Source organism: Ambystoma mexicanum, chromosome 5q (genome assembly GCF_040938575.1).
Source record: "Ambystoma mexicanum isolate Mex_15411 chromosome 5q, UKY_AmexF1_1, whole genome shotgun sequence".
Lineage (NCBI taxonomy): Eukaryota > Metazoa > Chordata > Amphibia > Caudata > Ambystomatidae > Ambystoma > Ambystoma mexicanum.
The window spans coordinates 821,392,243-821,414,523 of NC_090933.1; the positions used below are offsets into that span (position 1 = coordinate 821,392,243).

At 49.5% G+C, this 22,281-nt stretch overlaps 1 protein-coding gene across 2 annotated transcripts in view; it reads right to left on the minus strand.

The window, feature by feature from the left end:
* Positions 1-22,281, minus strand: part of CNGB3 (cyclic nucleotide gated channel subunit beta 3) — a 1,205,394-nt gene that overhangs the window by 62,929 nt on the left and 1,120,184 nt on the right. The window contains exon 18 of one of the 2 annotated variants that reach the window (XM_069621307.1): positions 8,856-9,042. In XM_069621307.1, coding sequence (XP_069477408.1) covers positions 8,856-9,042 — 187 coding nt within the window. The remainder of the gene's footprint in view (positions 1-8,855; positions 9,043-22,281) is intronic. The other variant, XM_069621308.1, reaches the window with a different exon arrangement.

Here is a 22,281-nt window from a genome sequence, read left to right on the forward strand (position 1 = left end):
ACAGTGGCTGAGAAATGCCATGCAACTGTCCGACTGTGTGCTGGTAGGTGCCTGTGGCCAGGAAGTGGAGTACAGACACCACCTTCAGTAGGGGTGGGATGGCGGTTGGGCTATCTATCATGCTGACAAGGTCAGCCTGTGTCATGTCCACAATGGCGGCTATGGTGTCCCGGTCCAGACGGTAGAGGGTGTGGATCTGCTCATCAGTGAGGTTGAACGGATGTGCTCGGAGGCGTTGAATTGCGGGCTGCCTGCGTGGTGGTAGTGGCTGTGCTGGTGGGCCTTGCTGGCCCTGCCTTGGCCTCCTCCTCCTCCTGCGTCTCCTCCGTGCGGCTGGTTGTAGTTGGTGTTCGTCTACTTCTTGGAGTCGGAGCACTTGCAGTGCTATCAGGTCCCCCAGGGCCAACATCGCGAGTCCTGCCGGTAGCATTTCGGTGTGGTTGTGGGAGGAGACTGGCTGTGCAATTTATGTGTTTTCAGGCTGTATGGCCTCCACCTGTGGTGATTGATTCCACCTGTGCAAACTGCTCTCCCCTTTGGCCGAGCACGTCCCGCGCACAACGCTGCAATTCGGGGAATTGTATCTTGCTATTGCAATCATGTATTAGTACCCGATGGCCGTGTAAGATTGGTTGATATGTTCATTCTGCTGTGGTCCCATTGTTTCACATACTATCTGTGCAGTCGCGAACAGACTTGTGAGGGGTCAGTGGGACGTAGTACTCGAGTAACGGTGGGCCCTCATGCATCACTGTACCGAGTTGCAACGACGGGCGGGGCGTCCCATTCGTGGGTGAAGGCAGTTGCCATTTTCACACACAGCCGCACTCGATGGGATAATTAGTGATTTCAAACGGCCACAGATGCCTTTTCGACGTGATGTTGCAAATGAGGAATTCGAAGGGCGGCGCTTTCGGTTTCCAGCTAGCGGCGAGGAGATGCCCACAGGTCTGACTGCAAATATAACGTTCTATTGTTCAATGTCCTTGAGACAGGGCCCATGGCGAGGGAGCAATGATTGATATGAATAGTTTGGGATGCGCAATAGCTACGTGGGCGATGAGGCCGTCCGTTCCCAAATACATGTTACTTCACAACACTGGAATTACGGGCTGGGGCACTGTGGATTTAGCAGGCTGCATAACGCACAGACTCAATGGATGTTTCTAATGTCATGTGAGTAATTATTCAGGCATTTTGATCCCGGGATGAGGGAATGATGGATGGATGCATGGGCAGGTGATTTGATACAGAGTTTGCCATGTACAGGGCTTCTTGGGATCTATCCGCCTCCCCTACGCTATGTGATGCAGGGCTGCCATAGTGGGACCATCGTCCATCTGGCCTTGTTGAGCCCTCCCTGTCTCGAGGCGCCCTCAGACACTCGTTTGCGATGGTGTTTGCACCTCGATATAGATGGTTATGAGTCGCAAGTGGTTTTGGGGTGGTGATGTTCCTTTGGAGTGGGCTAGCATGCATATGGCTGTGGATTTCGTGTGATCATTGAAGTGAGTTGTTGGTATGTAGTTCTGATGGCCATTCTGTTCTTTTTCTTTTCTTTTGGTTGACAGGTATCTCCTCCCCTTTTGCCACTGCCATCTGTATGCCACTCCTGCAGATGGATTTTACTCCCGACACCTGCTGCTTCGTGTTAATCAGTGGAGCAGCATTACGATCTTATGGGACGATCGCCAATGGCCCACATGCCCTTACGCAGTACTGGTGGCTCGGAGCAACATTTCGGCCTTTCAGCTGGACTAGTGCCTCCCCATTGGGACGGCCCTGCGGTTCTGTGCGCTTCCATGTTGCCTTTTCGGACGTGAATGTGGCTCTGTGTACCATGGGGGAACAGGGCGACACACAGGTAGTGGCTGGTCATTTCTTGCGGAAGCAGCCCACATTGGTGATTGGTGTTTTGGATTTCATGGCCTGATGGCTGTATGTGCTTGGTGATTTTGATGTGCATAAATATCTATTCTGATTTGGCCCGTGTAGCGTTTTTCTTTGCAAGTGATGTGGCATATGCCTATTTGGGGGGCGATGTATTGTGAGGAGATCTGCATTGGGTTCCAGCTTCGGGGTTTAGTTGCGTGGTACTGTGCTGTGCGCGTTTGCCTACGAAGCCCAGTGAGGTCAGGGATGGGGGCTGCCAATATGCCAGTTTGAATGTTGTCATGCTCAGGGGCGGGGGATTGGGTTTTGTGTAACAGATGCCGGTCAGCCAGGTGGACTGGTTGAATGATGTGGTTTTCGGTATATTGCTGGTCACAGGTGCCTGTGTTTGCGTGCGTTTCTTGGTGGGGGACTGTGGTCATGTCCATTGGGATGGCTTCTGTATTCGTGCCATCTGTGCCCTGCAGCTCCCATTGGCCCCTGTTGTGTTTCTTTTGTTCGTTGGCATGCATGGGTGACTTGTACATTTCAATGGTTGCATTGTGGCTTCATTGCACCTACGGGGAGTTGTACTTTGTGGGCAGGGAGCGGTGTACAGGCACTCAGTGGGGCCGTTTACGGTTGATTCGCGATGCCGTACTTCTCGCCATGGCGGAATGGTACATTCCGCCATGCCTGATGGCGTTAGGTACATGTCCGCTAGGGTCGGAATTGGCGTACCGTTGCACCATGGTGGTGTTTGCGGTTTGGCATGGCGCGCGCGCGCGTGCTTGGTGCAGTTAGCGTTGGCATTCACTACGGTGTCGCTAATGGCTTCGTACTTTGCGGTGACGGGTCATAGTCGCACCGAGCGCTATTCGATGGCGGTATTGCATTTCCGCCATCGTTTTTCGATTTCCGCCAGGGTCGTAATGAGGGCCATTGACATTCAAAGGAATTACACACATTCATGTCCAAGAGTGGGAGAAAAAGAGTCCCACTCTTGGCAGGATGGAAAAAAACAATTCTCCCTAACACTGGCACTTTAAACTTGGCAGGTATAAACTTTTTGTGACACTCCATGATAGCTGCCTTAACAAATCCTTTTAGATGAGAGGCAAAACTCTCAGCAGACGCTGTGGGCTTACTCTGCTTTCACTTTGCTTTCACATTTTCATAATAACGTTCTTTTTATGTAACTTGTGCTTAAACTGCAATGCATCAGGCCTCTTGTAATAAGTAGGGTGGCTCAATCTAATGCACATGACTGCTGTCTCTTTGCTGCTTGCTGTTGTAATGCACTTTCTATCTGCTCTGTCTTCCCTCCCTCCCTGCATGCATGATGACATGAGAATTCCGAGTGTGGAATGCTGGGAGAGAGGGCCGCTGTTATGCATGTATGCTCATTATTTCCTGTGCTACTACTTACCTGTGGGGCCTATCCCACTTCTGCAACTGCAAACATAGCGATTACTGGTGTGTATGTGTGGCTCTTGGCTTCCTTCCATGATGGCCTACTTTTCAGCGCTTGTATATAAATGCTTCCTTGAAGCATGCAAGTTCACCATGTGCTTTGTAACTCTTCAGTTTTTCTGGGATCATCTTCTGCAAAGTTATGGTTGAATCAGAGTCTGGATTAATATCTGCACTGGTCATCAGATGGCCATTTGTGTGGATTTTCCAAGCCTTTAACCAGAAAATCGTGCATTCTTCACTGTAATTTCTATCCATTGACAAATGCGGAGACGGTAGATGCTACTGTTTTTTTTGCCACACTGTGACAACCTGTTGTTAGGTTGGAATGGGCCAGGTCGAGCAAAGCATTCCAAAAAGGAGGCTTGCAAAATTGTTTGTCAGATTTGGCCATCCCTTTTTAAATTGTTTTTACCTTTATAATGTACATCCCTTCAGTCAACAAAATAAAGGCATATTTTACTCTTGCATTCCTCGTTTGATATAGTGTAGGCGACAGCAGGCTGGAGGGACAGGTCATTTCTATGGGCCAAAGGAAAGTTGGGACAAAGAGAAAGGAACTAACTTGTTTCTGTCTTGAGACACTGTGCAGGAGCAGAGTGTAATGACCCAAATCCTCTCTCCCAACAGTCACTGTCACGCGGCTCCATAACCTCTGTTAGGGAAGGTTGAAGGAAGATTTTGTCTAGCTAAAATATTAGGCCCTGTACATGGACTACACACATGTCTTTTCCTGACTCTCCTCCTTCATTTTTCATCCACTACAACGGTCCCAACAACAATGCCATTCTTTATGGCCAGGCCTGGCTTGGCCACTATCTGTCGATAGGCACCAACGGGCACTGTATCTGAAAGCTAATGGAGATCAGAGCCTAGACCCCAGGGGGACTTTCCACTTTCTTAATACTATCAATGTCAGATGACCGAGGGGTTGCCTTGAGGGGGAGTTTGGCTCGTTAAGTAACTCTAACAATCCCCTAAAGTGGGAGTGGTAGAACTTCAAAATCAGTCCCCACTGATCTCACTTATGACACCAAATGTCAAAAGGTGAAGGTAAATCAATGCAAGACAGGCATAAAAGTAGTATTTTAATGAATGATAGGGGTTTTGTTGGGAATAGTTACAAAACAAAGGGCCTATTTGGAAAACATAATAAATGCTCTGCATAATCTCGTCTTCATCCAAACCAACAGTCTCTGGGTTACCGCAGTGAACCTTTGGGTCCCACTTTAATATTTTGGAAAAACTCATTCAATCCGAGTGATGGGATTTCAGTGTCCCCAACTTTCCATTTTGGCTTTGTAGATTAGCATTCTATGCTCCTCGATCTGGATACCTTGCAGACCAAACCTCAAGGTCCCACGCCCAGATGGTCTCATTCATCAGGCTTCGGTAATGACATACGTTGGGATGGGGTTTTGGTAGAATGGTACCCAAAGTTTGTGCCAAGGTAGCCTGGCTGGTTCTACAGACAGTGGGCCTCATTACGACTCGAGCGGTAGCCGTGCCGGTAAATCCAGCAGGCTGCCGCCAGAGTTGTGATTTATTCCCGCGCCTGGCTCCACGGAAACACTGGGGGATTACAACCCTGGTGTTCCTGGAAGTCAGGCGCCGGAAAAATGTAAATCCCCATTCCCATTTGAGTCCGATAGGACTCAATGGGAATGGGGATGACGGAAGCACCGGCACCGTTAATAAGGGTGCCGGTGCTTTACATAAAGTCTGCGGGCGGGACGGCAGCCGCCCGCATACTGGGGGTGTGCCGGTCCGGTAATAATGGTGCTGGTAGGCTTACCGGCACCGTTGCTACCGGACTGGCATGCTCATAATGAGGCCCAGTAACTGTCTTTGTGTTCCACATCCATATCTCATGGTCCTGGCTTTACTCCCCAGCACCCTGTCGTGGTCTACCTTTTTGACTCACAATGCTTTTGTGCCTTAGGGACACGCTTTGCTTTCCTTTCAGCTCTACTAGCTTCACTTATTCTCTCTGGATGTTGTTGTCCTCCACAATGCTCTGCCATCTGTTTACCCTCTCTTGATAATTTCTCTAGCCTTCTTCTCCAACCTCTTTCTATCACACTTCTCTTCCAACACCTCATCCACAACTTCTCTTCCACCCTCCTCCTGGTTGTCCCTCTGAACCTATCCTCCAATCTTCTCCTTACATACTCCTTCTTTTGGTTCTCAAAGTGGTTTCTCCAACCTCCTCCAAAACAGATAGCTCCTCCACTTTACTCCTCCTAAGCTTTCTCCTCACCACCTCTTCCTTACTTCTCTCACCATCCTACTCACTCGTGATGTTCCTGCCCACCACCCCATACATGTTTAATCCTCTTCCACACTCCTCCTGATGTTTCACCTCTCAATCTTCTTATTAACTCTTATTTCCTCTTCTTCTTACGTTTTTCCCACTTTCACCTCCCCTTCTACAACTTCTACCCTCCAACACTGCCCTTTGGCCTCTCCTCTCCAACTAATTTCTCTCCAACACCACTCCTCGTGTTCTTCTTCTTGCCTTGTGCACATTCCAACCTTCTTCCACTATTGCGTCTAAGAGCATTTCTCTTCTCCCAAAAGCCCACCGCTTTTACTGTGGGTAGGCCTGTTCACTGGGACTGCCCATGCTCAATTACACTCATGTGTTCAGTATTATAAGACTTGTTGTTGGATCGGCCAGGCCCTGGCCTCCTACAGCCTTAATCTGGGCCAACGGCCAATATTAGAAGCATTCCTGTAGATGTGCTAAGAGTGGGTCATTGTGGCAGAACTCACATCCCATGGCTCCTGATGGAATCTATCAGCCATGCCAGTGTCCTCCCTCTTTAGCCATTACTAGCAAAGGTACTTCTACTAGTTAAGTATGTGATGGTGGCACTATATCTGAAGTTTACCGATCATATGCTTTCCTACCTCCTGTAGTCTCATAGATATCTTAACGTTGTAGACAGGATATGATTATCCCCATTCCCCCTAGTCTGTTTCACAATACAGACCCTTCAGCTAAGAATGATGTGGTATCTTATGCACCTTCTCCATGGTCAGCATGTTTGTGCGTGTGTGTGTGTGGTGATGTCTTGAAAGTGGGTGATCTCATAGTAAATTGTTTTCCCACCCGGGGATTTATTAGTGTCAGTTGGTTTGGGTCTGCTTGGATGGTGGTGCCAATGTGTCCATTTACTAGCGCACTTATCTTAATACCTGTAACTGACATGAAATAAAGTAGAAGACTTACCTGGAACTTTACCTCATGGCTCCTGAGTGTTCCTTAAGAAGTACAATAGTATACTGGAAATGAATGGTCCACCGGAGGGCCAGCAAATGAACCAGAGGCAATGTGGTGGGGCATACAGCCAGAACAAGACCCACTGCCCCCCAGAAGAAGGCCCACCACCCAGGAAAAATTCCAAGAGGCCTAATTTGGGAGAAAAGTAAGGACTGCTAGTAGAGTGTTACCAGAGCACCGTTGGATGACAGAGCAGGTCTGTTCCAGAGATTAGCTGGGCTGAGTGCCAAATGGTGCCCACCGGAAAGCACAGATACCCATATGAATAAAGAAGGGTCCACAGGAGCTGGATGCAGTATTAGTCCGGTTAGTTCCCAGCTGTGATGGGAACATTGAACATTGAAGTGGTGCTTCCACGCGTGCGACTTGTATGCTCCACCTTTGGTCCTGATTGCATGAATCTAACACAGTGTGAGAAGTGGCGGAGGACCACAGCTGCAGACTTGAGGTGGCAGGTGCCGGAACTCCTTTGAGACAGCTAAGGGCAGAATGATGACGTTAAGGCAGGAGGGGCGTGGGCACGCAAGTGATGTGAAGAGGCATGCAACGGCTATTGAGGAAGTTATGGGGAAGCATATGTGGCAATCGCAAACACGGAAAAAGCCTGATACAAATCGGTCATACTGCATTCTGCTTAAAATGCAGCCAAGCAGACTGCCTGGGAGAGTAAATCTACAGTGCCAGTAATGGTAAAAAGAACTAAAGTGGACGATCAGATCTTCGTTGGATATATGGACACTTGAAGTGGCAGGTGCACCAAGGAAAAGCACCTTGCAGTGGAGCCAGCTCCACAGTCACCTTTCAGCATCCGGAAAGTATTTGAAAGGCTAGACCTGGAAAAGTGTTCCTTGTGTGGGACAGAGAAGGTCTTTGATTGTTGCATGTTGCATAGAGGCCTCACCTGAATTATTAACATTGGTGAAGTAAATGAAATTTGGGTGTCCCAATGAATGGTAAAGAATATAAGGCAGGTCGAGTTAAATCTCTGTCTTTATGCTGTTAGGCCATAGTTCATTTATTTAGGTCGATGCATCATGTGCATTTGAATGCAAACTTGTGCTTGCCTTAAGGCACAATGCGCCTCATGCTAAGTTTGCAGGTCCGGAAATAAGGGTGGCGCTAAGCACACGGGCACCCTTGTTTCCAGACCGGCAAAGTACGGGTTTGCCTGCCAGAGCCACTGTGCCCAACAGGTCTGACCCTGCTGGGTGCCGCGGTCACAGTAAGCAAACCTGTCACGGAAGCACCGGCACTGTTAACAACCGTGCCGGTGCTTACGTGTCCTCACTGCCATAGAGTCCTATGGGACTCCGTGGGAATGGGGACTAACAAAATTACTGGAACCTGACTTCCAGGCTGCCGGACTTGTAATAGAAGATTTACACAGAAACGTATCCTTTGGAACATGAGTGTTCCTTAAGAACCGTAGAATATCAGAACCGCTGATGGTGGTTTTTACCAACACAGCAGGGGGTAACTGTTGGGTCTCCACATGTCTGAGGTGTTTTGCTGGTTCACATGGGTTTTCAACCACAGACGTTTCCTTAAAGCAACAGGGACAGCTGACCATGGCATGATTTGGCAAGCCAGTGGGCCCAATATCGCTTAGTGGCCAGTGGCACCTGCATGGCTACCCCACCAGGCACCCTAAGGATAGGCAGGGGACTCTCTCACATATGTCACTATATTTCCTGATCGGAATATCTTCTGATAAACAAGATCGAATAGCATAAATATAGCATAAATATGACAGCCAAAACAGTACCAAGTAACTATTTCTACTACACTGCTTCCATTATTGTCTGAGAAATGCATGCTTTCATCTGTTAGCACCACCGAACTACCATCCAGGATTAACCAAGCAAAACGGCTGCTGTCAGAATGGCACTACCTACGGATAGACAACTAGGCAAGATGCAGATGCAGCCGCTACCAGAACTCAGAATAGAACTGCTGTACACACTCATATTATTTACATGTCGCTCTTATTCTCCAAATAAGTCTCCAGCAACATGTTTTTGACAAGTTACTCTGTCAATGTAGAAATTGTGCAAAAATGACTGATACATTTGCTTATATGTCAAAGGCACAGAACATCTTTCCAGTCAGACATTTACGTACAGGTTTGCAAATATAACCCCCCCCCCCCAAAAGCCAGCTGTTTCCTTGAACAACAATTCAAGGTTCTTTCCCCTTGAAAAAGAGGAAAGTGCCATAAAATTACTTTAGCAGAGTGCAGTCTTTTCAGTTTGTGTAGCAGTTTGAAGCCTTGCCTTCCCGCAGCAGCAGATACAATGGTTTGGAAAAGTTTGGGAGTTTCTGGCCTCTGCGGTATCAAGTGGGCAAAGTGGGCAAAGCCTTTTGCTGTAACCGTCGGTCTTGTATCTTTGTCCTTCCCTTTCATTAGTTTTCTGTGAAAAAGAAAGATGGACACAATCATACATTTTCTCACATCAATGTCCTGACTTGAAAACGTGTAGACAATGGCTTCCAAACTTGTTACATGACCTCTGGGAAATGGATAGTGTTGTTACACTGGCAGCAGAAACCAAGTTCCTTATTTACAATCCGACGTGAAATATTTAATTAGAATAAAAGCTCTGTCAAATCCGAGTAGTGCTAATTACTCCAGAAGATGACTATTCTATATTTATAGATACAGGACAATGGGCCTCATTTCGAGTGTGGACGGCAGCAAACTCCCAATCCTAGAGGTATTTCCTCCATTTTACCTTAAAAAATAGAGTGGTAAAAAAGGCCGTAATTCTATTGCAACTATTTTTCATTGCTACCGCCATACTCATAATGAAGCTCAATGCTTATAGCAGAATTATCATCCATATGTTAGTCAATAAGGGTGGTGCAACTGTATTTAGACGCCTCCAATGTTGCCGTGAGGGTTATCCAGTCCTGTTTTTTTATTTCCTTCTGGTACCTGTAGCATTACGTTTCCCATTAAAATTGGAGGACTATATAGGGCTTCATTACGAGTATGGCGGTAAGGCAACAATGGCGCCGGTATCGCTACTGGCACCATTGTTATCGTACCACCATACTATGAGTTCTGCTCGCGGGTGCCCTTACAGCCACCAGGTTTTACCGGGTGGCCGTACCGGCACCCGCGAGCAGAACTTGATGGTAGCAACGGTACCATTAAGAACGGTACCGTGGCTACCACCCTCCCCATTCCCATTGAGCCCTATGGGGCTCAAATGGGAATGGGGATTAATTTTTACCGGTGCCCAGAAAAGGGCAATTACCGCGTCCACCAAGGTCGTAATGACCCGGTAATTGCCCTTGTCTGGACGCCGGATAAAAATCAATACCCGCGGCAGCTGTGCCTGTACTACAGGCACGGCTACTGCCATACTCGTAATGAGGCCCAATGTGTTCCAGTTATCATGGGACACAGCTTGTAGCACTGTTTATTCTGAGTCCATGAATAAGCTAATTAAAAACTGGTATACACATCTTACATCACATTAATAATGTGTGAACTCATGTGGCATCGAGCAGTTCCTTGGTACATGCTCATAATGTTTATTTATTTATAGAAATCATAGGGAAAGAAAACAAGGCATTTTTGGCACAAAAACGCATGCAAAATTTAACAATGATAACAGAGCGGAGGACATGGGTCCTTCACAACGGGGCGAGAGAATGTGACTTGAAGATCAGATGTTGCAGGGGAAGGTGGAAACATAAACCAGGGATGAGGACAGGACAGAATAACATAGGAAAGGGATACTTGAAGAAGTGCTAAATTACGGATGGAGGGGTGATGAAAAAGTGCTATAGGGTACTGCGTGAGGGTAGGGACATAGGGAAGCAAGGTGATAGAGTAGCATAGAGTGCTAGGAAACAGGCTCTTCAGAAAGGAGGAGGGCTTTGAGGTTGGATTTAAATAGTGGCAAAGTTGGAGTAGCATGGAGAGGAAGAGGAAGAACATTCCAGAGTAGGGGAGCGAGGAGAGGCAGAGAGCAGAAATGAGAGTGAGCGCAGGGGGCTCAAGTAGTGGCAAGGATCTGAGCCATGAATCATAGTAACAAGCGAGGAGGAGAGTAGGGAGTGAGATGAGCAGATATGTAGTGTGGGGAAAGTCCATGGATTGTTTTAAAGATCTGTTTATTTATTTATATATTTATATAGCGCTGGAGCCCGCAGGCATCAGAGCACTAAAAACAAAACATAACCACAAACAACAGAAAAGGGATCATAATAAAATATTCTAAACAAGAAATAAAACCTAAATTTAATTAACTATAAGATTTAGGTTCGAGGAGCCTCTGGGCAAATAGCGACAGATACTGAGAAAAAAAGGTAAATTGCTAGTCCCACATCCTACCAACATAAAGTCTTTATTTTCTTGGGTGCACCAGTCATTTATCTCCACACAGATCTTCAGGTCGGAGCTTCTGACCACTCCTGGCCCAGTTCTTTGCCAAATCCATGCTAGTCCTTTGTTCCCAGGGCCTCTCTTGGTTCATTCCCACAAGGCTTCTCGATATAAGTAATAATACAATTCCTGTGGTCCACGACAAAATTCCTAGTGGTCTTCTCTATGGGCACCGGCATGAAAGATTTTCTGATTCACAGATGCCTGGAGCATATGTATTTTTGCCGGGTTGTAGACCGCTTGGAGGTCAGATTTATCTTTAATTCCAACATCCAAACATGGGGCCTTAGAAACCAACATTCGCTTGCTTACTTCAGAGGGTAAAACAGGTAACATGGCAATAGGAGGAGACACAGTATCAATGACCATACCACCAGGGACATTTAGAAGAGTCTGTGAATAAATGTTAATTATTCCTAGTTGACCATCTGTCTGGCAGCAACTATCCACTTCATTCAGATGTCGAGGTTCCCCAGACAGAGGTCGAATATCTGTTTGACAAGATGAATCAATTTTGACCGGACAGTGATCTTCAGCGCATTTGTCCAATGCGTCCATCCATTTACAAAAGTCTGAATAGGAGGGACAAAACTGGCCTTCAACTCAATTTCCCCCGTGACTGATATAACAATAAGGGAGGATTTCATTTAGCCCTTTTTACTATTTAACACACATTCAGGATTGTCTGTTCTTGCATGTTCTGGTTCAGGCCGTAAGCAGATCAGCTCATCACAGGCCTTTTGAATATCTATAGCATCATCAATTGCAAGGGGCATATCAGTTCTCTCAGAGTAAAGTGCTCTCTCCTACGTGAGCTCAAAGCCAGTACCTCGGAGACACAGGGCCTCATACGAGTTTGGAGGTAGCCATGGCGCTATTTGCACCATGTCTGCCTCCAAACCCGGGTCCGTGCCCGGTCTGGGTGAATGGGGACTTACAGGGACATTCTGACCTGTGCGGAACCGGTAAGTCCCCATTCAACCAACCATTCCCCATTCTCATTTGAGCCCCCATAGGGCTCAAAGGGAATGCGAAAGGCGCTAATTACAGGCCCTGGTCCCTTAGCGGGACCCGCAAAGGACATGTGGTCAGACCAGACGGCCTTTCCGGGTCCTGCTAAGGGACCTCGGAATTGGGCAGTAAGGGTTTAACGGCACCGGTCTCCTTACCGGTGACAGTTAACCCTTACCGCCCAACTCCAAATGAGGCCCACAGTCCCTATTGGGGGCTGGGTAGACCAAATAATTAGTCCCAGAGAGAGAGAGGCTGAGACCTTGGACCAGAGACACATTTATTACTTTTTTTTCGCAAGTTCAACATTTTAGTATGCACAGCCTTTCTTTTAGTAACAGGCATGGTGCACTAGGAATAGCATACACTGTTTCCAATACAGGGTTAGCAATCAGTGTTAACAATCGGTAATACTTTGTTTTTCACAAGCGATAATACCTGAGAACACAAATTCTTCTTATCTGTTAACAAGATCAGGCATCTCGCAGGTCTAAAGATGCGTAGCCCATCACAAGCATCAGGCACGCCAATCACACCAAGCACGGCACAGGACACCCGAGGAGGCAGTCGCTGCCGCGACCACTACAGCAGATCGTACGGGCTCCCTGTTCGTCGGCCTCCCACAATGTCAGGGTAGAGGAAAGGGCCTAACAGGCTTACCATGCAATGTTAAGCCGCTCTGCCGCATTAGCAGCCGCTTCCGATGCTCATACAGGAAACTTCAGCACAGTCACCAAGGAAAGATGATGAGAAGAAGTTCATATTTATCTCTTAGTTTCATAGCCAGAAAATCTGGTGATGGGCAGAGGAAGTAGAGGTGAAGCAAGAAAGGTTGAAAAGTGTTTGCACTGCAAAGTTGATGACTTTGTCTAGAGGTGAAAAGGCATAGTTGGAATTCGATAGAGGAGATTGGCGTAGTAGTCAGATGTAGAAACGACTAAGGACTAGATTAGCTGCTTAGCTATTTTGAAAGGGAGGAGATGACAGATTTTTCTAGCATGGAGGAGGTTGAGTCTGGCTGCCTTGGCAGATTTTGAGGTGAAGAGAGAGAAGTTGTGTGATAGGTCAAAGATGGCACCAAGGTTATGAGCGAAAGCAGAGTAAGGACGGTAGTCTGGGGAGAAGACAAGTCAGAAAAGATGGGCTGATCCATGGCATCAGGGTTTTTAATGTTGTTACAGGGATTTTCAAAATAGCGATACTATGGTCCGAACTTGAACACTAAAGTAAATGCTTTCTCAACACTGCTTACTCAGCTGCAGGCAGTACAACCTCAGACGCACTTCCCACAGGTAGGGCTTTCTTGTAAGGCATCTTTGAAAGCCAGAGAGTCGGGAGTAACAGAAGCTTTAACACTCACCTTATTTTCCTAACTGTACAGAGGTAACAACTATAAGCAACAAGATTTCCATCTAACCTAATGAGAACACTAATAGTTAACATGATAATTCAAATGACCCTATCTTTCTCTTCTTACCTTTTCCCCCTCCTCATTTTGTGCATCAACACAAAGAAGCCATACTTTGAAAAGGGTGCCATATTCCAGATAGCAAAGCATCACAGTTTGCATTAAAGCCCTAATGACTATCCAAACATCAAAGGCTTGAGTTGGCTGAAAAGTGGTGGTCTATGTTGTTGAAAATGTGTCACAATAACTTTAGGTAAAGATTGATGAATGTATTGACCTCATGAAAAGTGCAATAAGTAAAGGGCAAATCCTGCCTTAAAGAGTAAGATTAATTATTCAATACAAAGAGACAGGAATTAATCCACATGTTATGGGTTTAGCAGAATATAAAACAGATATTGAAATGGGTGTTGATTATTTGAAAGAAAAGGACTTGTTATGAAACAAGTATAATAATTATAGGGCGGCCTTAAGGTGACTTCTATGAGCCATAAGAAATCCAAAAATTCCATTGCTAATAACCTATGACTTGCATGATGGATTTGGCTGATATTTCCCAAACCGAAAGTGTGTCAAGGGCCACTCTAGACAGGATTCTTTGGGAAAGATTCTTTAAAACATGAAAAAGTTATTAAGAAAGCAAAGAAACGGGGGCGCTGTTGAGCAGCCTGCACAATGGCTGCTTAGCTTGGAAGCTCCGTGCCTGGCCGCTGATTATCCGACTACATCGGCGGTTCCGGTAATAATCCAGCATCTTCATTTGGCCCCCTGTGCTGCTGACTGCCTGGGCTACCTGCACGCCTGATCCCGAAGCGAATCGGACCCCCCAAGACCCCCATCCGACCATTACGCTGCGCCTCGCTGGAGGCCGACTCTGGGCCTGCGGAGAGCCGCGGTGACCGCTGCGAGCCGGCTGGGTGCCGCCATCTGGAGCTTCCGCCTGCTGCCTCGGACCTGGCGCCTCCGGACCCAACATCTGCCCCGGAAACTGGTCCGCTCCACGCGCGCAGCCTTCCCGGCTGGACCCGGGCTGATGGAGACCCCCGCCCCCCGTGTGTGGCGTGCTCCGGTCCTGCGCCGTTTGGAGGGGGCGAGCGGGGCCGCCGCGGTGACCTGCACTTCCTTCCTCCCTCTCTGGATCTGCGGCGAGGACCCCGTCCTGCCCGCCTGCGGGGGCCCGCGCCCGGCGCCCTACGGCGGGCGCTCCGACTCTGCCGTGCCGCTGGGGTGCGCGGCGGCGCTCCCATCCTGGGTCCTCTGCCCACCGCTGGAACTTTGGGGCTCCCTGTTGATTCCTTCCCGCTCGGAACTGCGGCCTACAGGTGAGGAGCTCTGCGCTGGGGCCATCTGCCAGCCCTGTCCCTGCGGCGGCTGCCTTCCCCCCCCCCCCAGACTGCCTAATAACAACCCATTGGAGCTGCTCACGTCAAAGAGGGCCCGCAACTGGGTTTCCTGAAACTGGGACCCCCCCATAATTTGACCAACTGGATGGTCGGCTAACTACATACCCACAGTAGCTGATCGCCCGCACTACGCCTAGTGCAATCTGCCGACGTTGTCACACCCGCTGCAGATCCTCCACTCCATAGTGGCCCGCCTCCTCCTCACCACCATCTTCCCCCACGGGGCGATCACACCGCACCCAGACTCCTACTTCCTGCAATGTCGAGCCGCTCCAAGGGAACTGCCAAAGGGGGCACCATGGACAGGTTCGCTAAGGCGATTCCTCGAGCTGAGGCTGCCCACACGTCGCCCCCACACGAGGAGCTCGATAATGAAACCACTCCTGGGGCTGTGGCGCCGGATCTTACCACACTAATGGAATCGATGGCAAAAAACTTCGCCTCATTCCACGAAAAGCTTGATGACATCAATGCAAATGTTGCCTCACTTAAAACTCGGGTGGATCAGGCTGGATCCAGAATCACAGAGGCCGAAAATAGAATCTCCACTAATGAAGATGCTATACACACGCTCCAAGACACTGTGGCCTCCCTGTCGCGGGACATGAAGAATGTAAGGGCAAAATGCAACGACTTGGAATCTTGTTCACGCAGGAATAATCTGCGCATTGTCAGGGTTCCCGAGAACGCCCTCAAAGGGCGGATGGAAGACGCTGTGGAGAAACTGCTTAAAGACCTACTGGATAATCCGGCCCTCTCCCCATACTTCACGGTGGAGCGCGCCCACCGGGCCCTATCACCACGACCTAAACCGGGCGACAGCCCTAGACCCATAATCGCTAAAATTCTCAACTACCGCGACAGGGATCTCATCCTCCGCCTGTCACGAGAGAAGGGTGACCTACGGCTGGAGGCCCACACCATTACAATCTTCCCGGATTTTTCGGTGGCGGTGCAGCAGGAGAGACGTCAATTTCTCGGCGTTAAGAAACTGCTCAGGGAGCGCAACGTCCCATACGCCATTCTGTTCCCCGCACGGCTCAAGATCACCCATAATGGCAAATTGTACTTTTTCACCGTCCCAGATGAGGCGGTAAAATTCATCGAGATGCAAATTCCGCTCCACAATCTGGGAGATGACCACGCTGGCGGCATCTGAGCACGCACTGTGTGGCCCAACGGAACTTACTGAATCTACTGATCCCTGTGTTGCGATATGCTACTGGCAAAATGGTTTTGTTTACTATGATGTTGTGGTTCACAACTGCATGCATTTGTGTCGTGGCCTGGCTCCTGATGGTAGGTGCTGGTCACTCATTCCTGCCGGACTCGGGGGCTGACCAACTGCGCCGGCCTTTGGCCTTGGCTGACGTGGGGGGTGCTCTCGGGCTCCGGGGTCCGTCCCTAGAATCCGCCCGTCGCAGTAGCATGTCCCGATCTGCACATGCTGCCTTTAGTATGATTAAATTCACGGCTGCGTAGTGTCAACTCATCCCACTAATGCTAAACCATGGCTCGTGCCTTTTAGGGGCTTGGCTTACACGAGACCCAGGAATCTCACTAGGCAATGCTGACACCCCCTATTAACCTCGTCTCTGCACTTACCAGGATACTCAGCTCTGGCACGCAAACTTCATTTGTCATCTCGGAGATACACTTCATGGGCCCAATGTATCATTGACCCGGCCTTCCCTTTAATAATTACTGCCGCTTGTCGCTGAAATCGCAATGCTTCGATGCCTCTGCGGCAGCCCTTGTTCCCTACTTGAGATGAGGGGGCAGCCGCCATGTGACTGCTGTAAATGTTTGAATTGTAACCGATTTACTACGACGCATATGCTGGCCCCTGTTTCCCACTTAGACAGGCGGGGCCATACACTTCGTGACCGCCGACACTGCTCGTCTTGTAACGGAACCACCTGGTTCCAAGCGTACTAGTGCACGGCAACGGCGCACCCCACTGCGATTGCACTGTTCTTGGATACACCTTTGTTGTGGGTTAGCCCCTGTTGGGCTTTTGGACAGTCTGAGCCAAGTTGGGGACGGCTCAGCTGCGAACAGTTCGGGGAGGGGAATGTTCACACTACTAATCTTGGGTTGGTGGTGAGGGTGGCGGGCGGGAAGGGGGAATTATTTCAAAAAGGCACACAAGGTTTTGTGGCGCGTACACTGAAGGGCAGCAAGCGCACTCTCAGCCCCGACTTCTTGGGCTCACACTATCACTGGACATGGGATGTTCACTGAGTCATGCTTTATGCGACTAAATACTCACAAATGAAATGCCTACTGTCATAATGTCCTGGAACATCCGGGGTTTAAGCAACCACACCAAGGCCCGTAGAACCATGGCCTATGCTAATAGGCATAGCTGTAGGGTACTATTTCTACAGGAAACACACTCCAATGGTCACATCCCAAGGACCATAGCCCCATCATGGGGCCCCGCCAGATTCTTTACCTCTTATTCCTCCCAGTCCAGGGGCGTACTCACGATGATCCATAAATCCATCAAATTCATATTGCATAAAAGCTACATAGATCCGGAGGGACGTTATGTTATATTACATTGCACTCTGATTAATAAGGAATATCTTCTGGTCAACACATACTGCCCCAACATAGACTCTCCCGAATTCTTTGGCACTGTAGCCACCATACTGCTGGGCTTCGTGGGTGTACCAATTATATGGGGAGGTGATCTGAACCTTATCCTGGACACTGTCCTGGACAGGACTGGAACTGCTACCAGAGCTCTGTCCAGCGCTGCACGTCAGTTACGTAGCCATATTCAGATACTGAAAATCTGCGACGTCTGGAGGACACTGCACCCCCAGCGATGGGAGTACACTTATTACTCATCTGTGCATGACAGCTCATCTAGGATAGACCTGTTCCTAGTGTCAATGGAAAATATGGGCAGGGTGGAGGGCTCCTGGATCCTACCCCGCACACTATCAGACCATGCCCCAATCACAGTCTCGGTGGAACTGGGAATGCCCATCCCGACGTTCAGCACCTGGCGCTTTAAATCCGAGGCTCTCAGAGACATTGGCCCTCATTACGACCCTGGCGGAAAGTGACTGACCTGACCGCCATAGCGTAAATAGCGTTTCCACCATTGCACGACGGAGCAAAGTGCGGCTAATTCCGACCCATCGGGCACGAGCACTACGCCATGGCGGAAGTGCAAAGTCCGCGATGGCGGAAATGTCCCCAAAACGCCCCTCACCGCCGTCGTACGGCGCCCTAGGTGCAATTCCGCCACCCATTTTAGCGGTCACCGTAATGAGCGGCAATCGGAAAGTACGGTGACCGTAAATATACGGAAACGGAAGTAAAAACATGGGCCCGGAACGGGAAACAGCACGCCGTACACCTATAAAATCAGAATTCCCACACAACCATTAAAAATACTACCCTGAGACACATCCCAACCCGTCATCCACCCTAGTGAAAGCAATAGAAATGGGAAAAGTAGCGAAAAAAGCGTGCGACCGCAAGCGGCAGGTCCACTTCTCCCGTGAGGAACTCACCGTGCTTACAGAGACCCTCCAGGAGAATGCTGCCGTCGTCTTCTCGACGCAAATGACCAGGACGGCACTTGCGAACAAGAAGGCCATATGGGCCCTGGTGGCACAGCGGGTAAGTGTGGTGGGGACCGCACCCCGCAACCCACAGCAATGCAGAAAGCGATGGGACGACCTGCGGATACGCGTACGGAGCATACTATCCGCCAACCGTAACATTGCCACAGCTACCGGGGGAGGATCGGAATCACCCATCAAGTTGACCCCCTGGGAAGAAATCTGTGCCTCCACCATTGGAATGGAGAGTATAGAGGGAGTCGGAGGGATGGAGAAAGGAGTGCAGACATCCGAAGAATCCGGTAGGTGGGCCAACTAAAACAATGCTAAATCCACAATGTCCAATCATATGAAGTACCATGTGTCCACATAGTGCAACAGTAACACATGTCCAGGAGAACGTCCACATACATTGGCCTGATAGCGCACTTTAAAACTCACATTAAATACATAAATAATTAAAAATCCTAAAAACACCCTCTACACGTGCAGCAGGCACACCATAACTGCAGGCTGCAAAACAACTGCATCCTCAATCCACACAAAAATGAAACCACCTCCAAGGCCCCGACCCAAATCACCCTCAGGTACCACCCCAATGCATGTGATACATTGCCATTCCAATTTTAACAGACCCATTAATAACGCTCGCCCTCCTTTACTCCACCACAGGGTCCGATTCAAACTACGAGCTCCAGGACACCCCTACCAGCACACCTGCAAAGAGGGCCAAGACCAACGGCCAAAGACCCTCCACCTCAGCTGCACGCATCAAGACACGGCAGCAGCACAAATCAAGTGGCAGCACACAGGAGGGAACTTCAACAGGCACCCCAGCAGCCAGCATGCCCACAACAGCACCACCACAGGTCCCCCCAATGGATGCCACAGAAGGCACTGCTTCTGGTGGCAGCAGCACCATAGGTGACACTGCATTAATGGCAGCATGCTCCGACACAGAAGACGGGGATGTCGAAGTAAGATCCATCCATGACCTGTCTCAATCCCCCTGTTTGTTTCATCCCGTACACCATGAGGATACCACGCAGGGGCACCCACAAGACGACGACTGGCCATCCCCCACAAGCCCTGTGGCAAGGCAACATGAAGTGACCAGCCCCTCTGTGACACCACCGCAAATGGCCATGGCACAGCAGAGGCAACAGTCCCTCGACCAGGTGATCGTGCAACAGCAGCAACTGGCCACGCTCCTCAAGGACCATGCTGATGAATGTGGGGGTACTAAGGCAGCCATATAAACATCAACTGAGACACTTAAGGCAGAAATGGAGAGAAGCACCGAGAGCCTGAGAGTACAAATGGAGAGAAGCACCGAGAGCCTGAGGGGGGAACTGCATGCGACGTCCAAAGACGTATGTGCTGAACTTGCCGCTGTGCGCCGTGTGCTCACTGAGCTCTCACAAACCCTTAGGGACATGCATGGACGTGAGCAGGCAGAGACATCATCCGTTGCAAGTTCCGTCCAGGGCAGCCCCCAACGTAGATCTGGGAGGAACCTGCGCTCCACAGGCAGGGGTGCCCCTGATACCCGGAGAGGGGGCTTGCAATAGTGTCTGCCCACTGACAATGAGCATTTTCGGACACTGGTGTTCGGGGGGGAGGTAGGAGGGTGGAGGGGGTGTGTTGGGCTCACTTGGGTGGCGGGTCGATGGGGTGTGTAACATAATTTCACATATGCTATAAACAATGCACGATCATCCAATGAGATGTGTGGACATTGATCTTTGTGTACGAGGCCTTTATAGGCGTACAGTCCATATTGTGCATGTTCCAGACACACACAGTGCCACAAGTCCCGTGTCCATGTATCAGCCACCAGGCGTGAGTGCTAGAAGCATGAATCAATGAGAATCTGATGAATGTCACGGCCCTCCTGTGCCTCGCAGACTCCTTGAGGTGCTGCCACATCCCCACCCTCATCATGACCATCTTCAGGTGCTTGCAGTTCTGCGTCAGGGGGCATGGGCACATTTCTACGTACGCACATGTTGTGTAGCATGACACATGCCATGACCATCTTTGCAACCTTCTCATGGCGGTACAGGAGTGCCCCGCCAGACCTGCTGAGGCAGCGGAAACGAGTCTTCAGTAGGCCGAATGCCTGTTCTATGACTACACGGGTACGTGAGTGGGCATGGTTGTAGTCCTCCTCATGCTGGTTCTGTGGGTTCCGGAGTGGTGTAAGGAGCCATCTCTTCAGTGGATACCCGGCATCACCTGTATGTGGACAATAAAGGATGTTTGTGGAATGACATTGCTACGTACGCACCCCCCCCCTTCCTGCCAGGTCATTGCCGCATCACATATCCCACATCATCATGCATGAAATGAGACTCACCGAGTAGCCAGGATCTGTTCCCTGCGTGTCGCTCCATGTAGCGTGGTATTGTAGAGTTCCTCAAGACCATAGAATCATGGGTTGATCCAGGAAATCGGGCACAACAATGTGTAAAGATCCTGTTGGAGTCACACACCATTTGTACATTAAGAGAATGAAATTGTTTTCGGTTGCGGTACTGGGCCTCCATGGCATGTGGGACGACCAGTTCCACATGGGTGCAGTCGATGGCACCAATGCAACCCGGTATGCCGCCAAGTGCATGGAATCCCACTTTTGTGTTCGTAATTTCCTGCTCCGAGCGTGGTAGAGAGATGTAGTCGTCTGCGTGCTTCAGGAGGGCATCGAGCACTTGCAATAGTGTCCGTGAGAACACTGGCTGTGAAATGCCATGCAACTGTCCGACTGTGTGCTGGTAGGTGCCTGTGGCCAGGAAGTGGAGTACAGACACCCCCTTCAGTAGGGGTGGGATGGCGGTTGGGCTATCTATCATGCAGACAAGGTCAGCCTGTGTCATGTCCACAATGGCGGTTATGGTGTCCCGGTCCAAACGGTAGAGGGTGTGGATCTGCTCAGCAGTGAGGTTGAACGGATGTGCTCGGAGGCGTGGGATTGCGGGCTGCCTGCGTGGTGGTAGTGGCTGTGCTGGCGGGCCTTGCTGGCCCTGCCTTGCCCTCCTCCTCCTCCTGTGTCTCCTCTGTGCGGCCGGTTGTTGTAGTAGTTGGCGTTCGTCTTCTTCTTGAAGTTGGAGTACTTGCAGTGCTATCAGGTCCCCCAGGGCCAACATCGCTAGTCCTGCCGGTAGCATTTTGGAGTGGGTGTGGTTGTGGGAGGGGGTTGGGTGTGCAATTTATGTGTTTTCAAGCTGTATGGCCTCCACCTGTGGTGATTCATTCCACCTGTGCAAGCTGCAATCCCCTTTGGGCGAGCACGTCCCGCACACAACGCTGCAATTCGACGCATGGCATCTTGCCATTACAATCATGTATTTCATCCCGATGGCAGTGAGATATTGGTTCATATGTTCATTCTGCTATGGTCCCATTGCTTCACATACTATCTTTGCAGTCGCGAACAAACTTGTGAAGGGTCAGTGGAATTTAGTACTCGATTAACGGTGGACCCTCATGCAGCACTGTACCGCGGTTCACCGACGGGCGGGGCGTCCCATTTGTGAGTGAAGCCAGTTTGCATTTTCACACATTGCCGCACTACATGGATGAATTTGTGATTTCAAGCGGTCACAGATGCCTTTTCGACGTGATGTTGCAAATGAGGAATTCGAAGGACAGCGTTTTCGGTTTTCAGCTAGCGGCGAGGAGACGCCCACAGGTCTGACTGCAGATATAAAGTTCTATTGTTTAATGTCCTTGGGACAGGGGCCATGGCGAGAATGCTATGATTGATATGAATAGTATGGGATGCGCAATAGCGTAGTGGACGATAAGGCAGGACGTTCCCAAATACATGTTACTTCACAACACTAGAA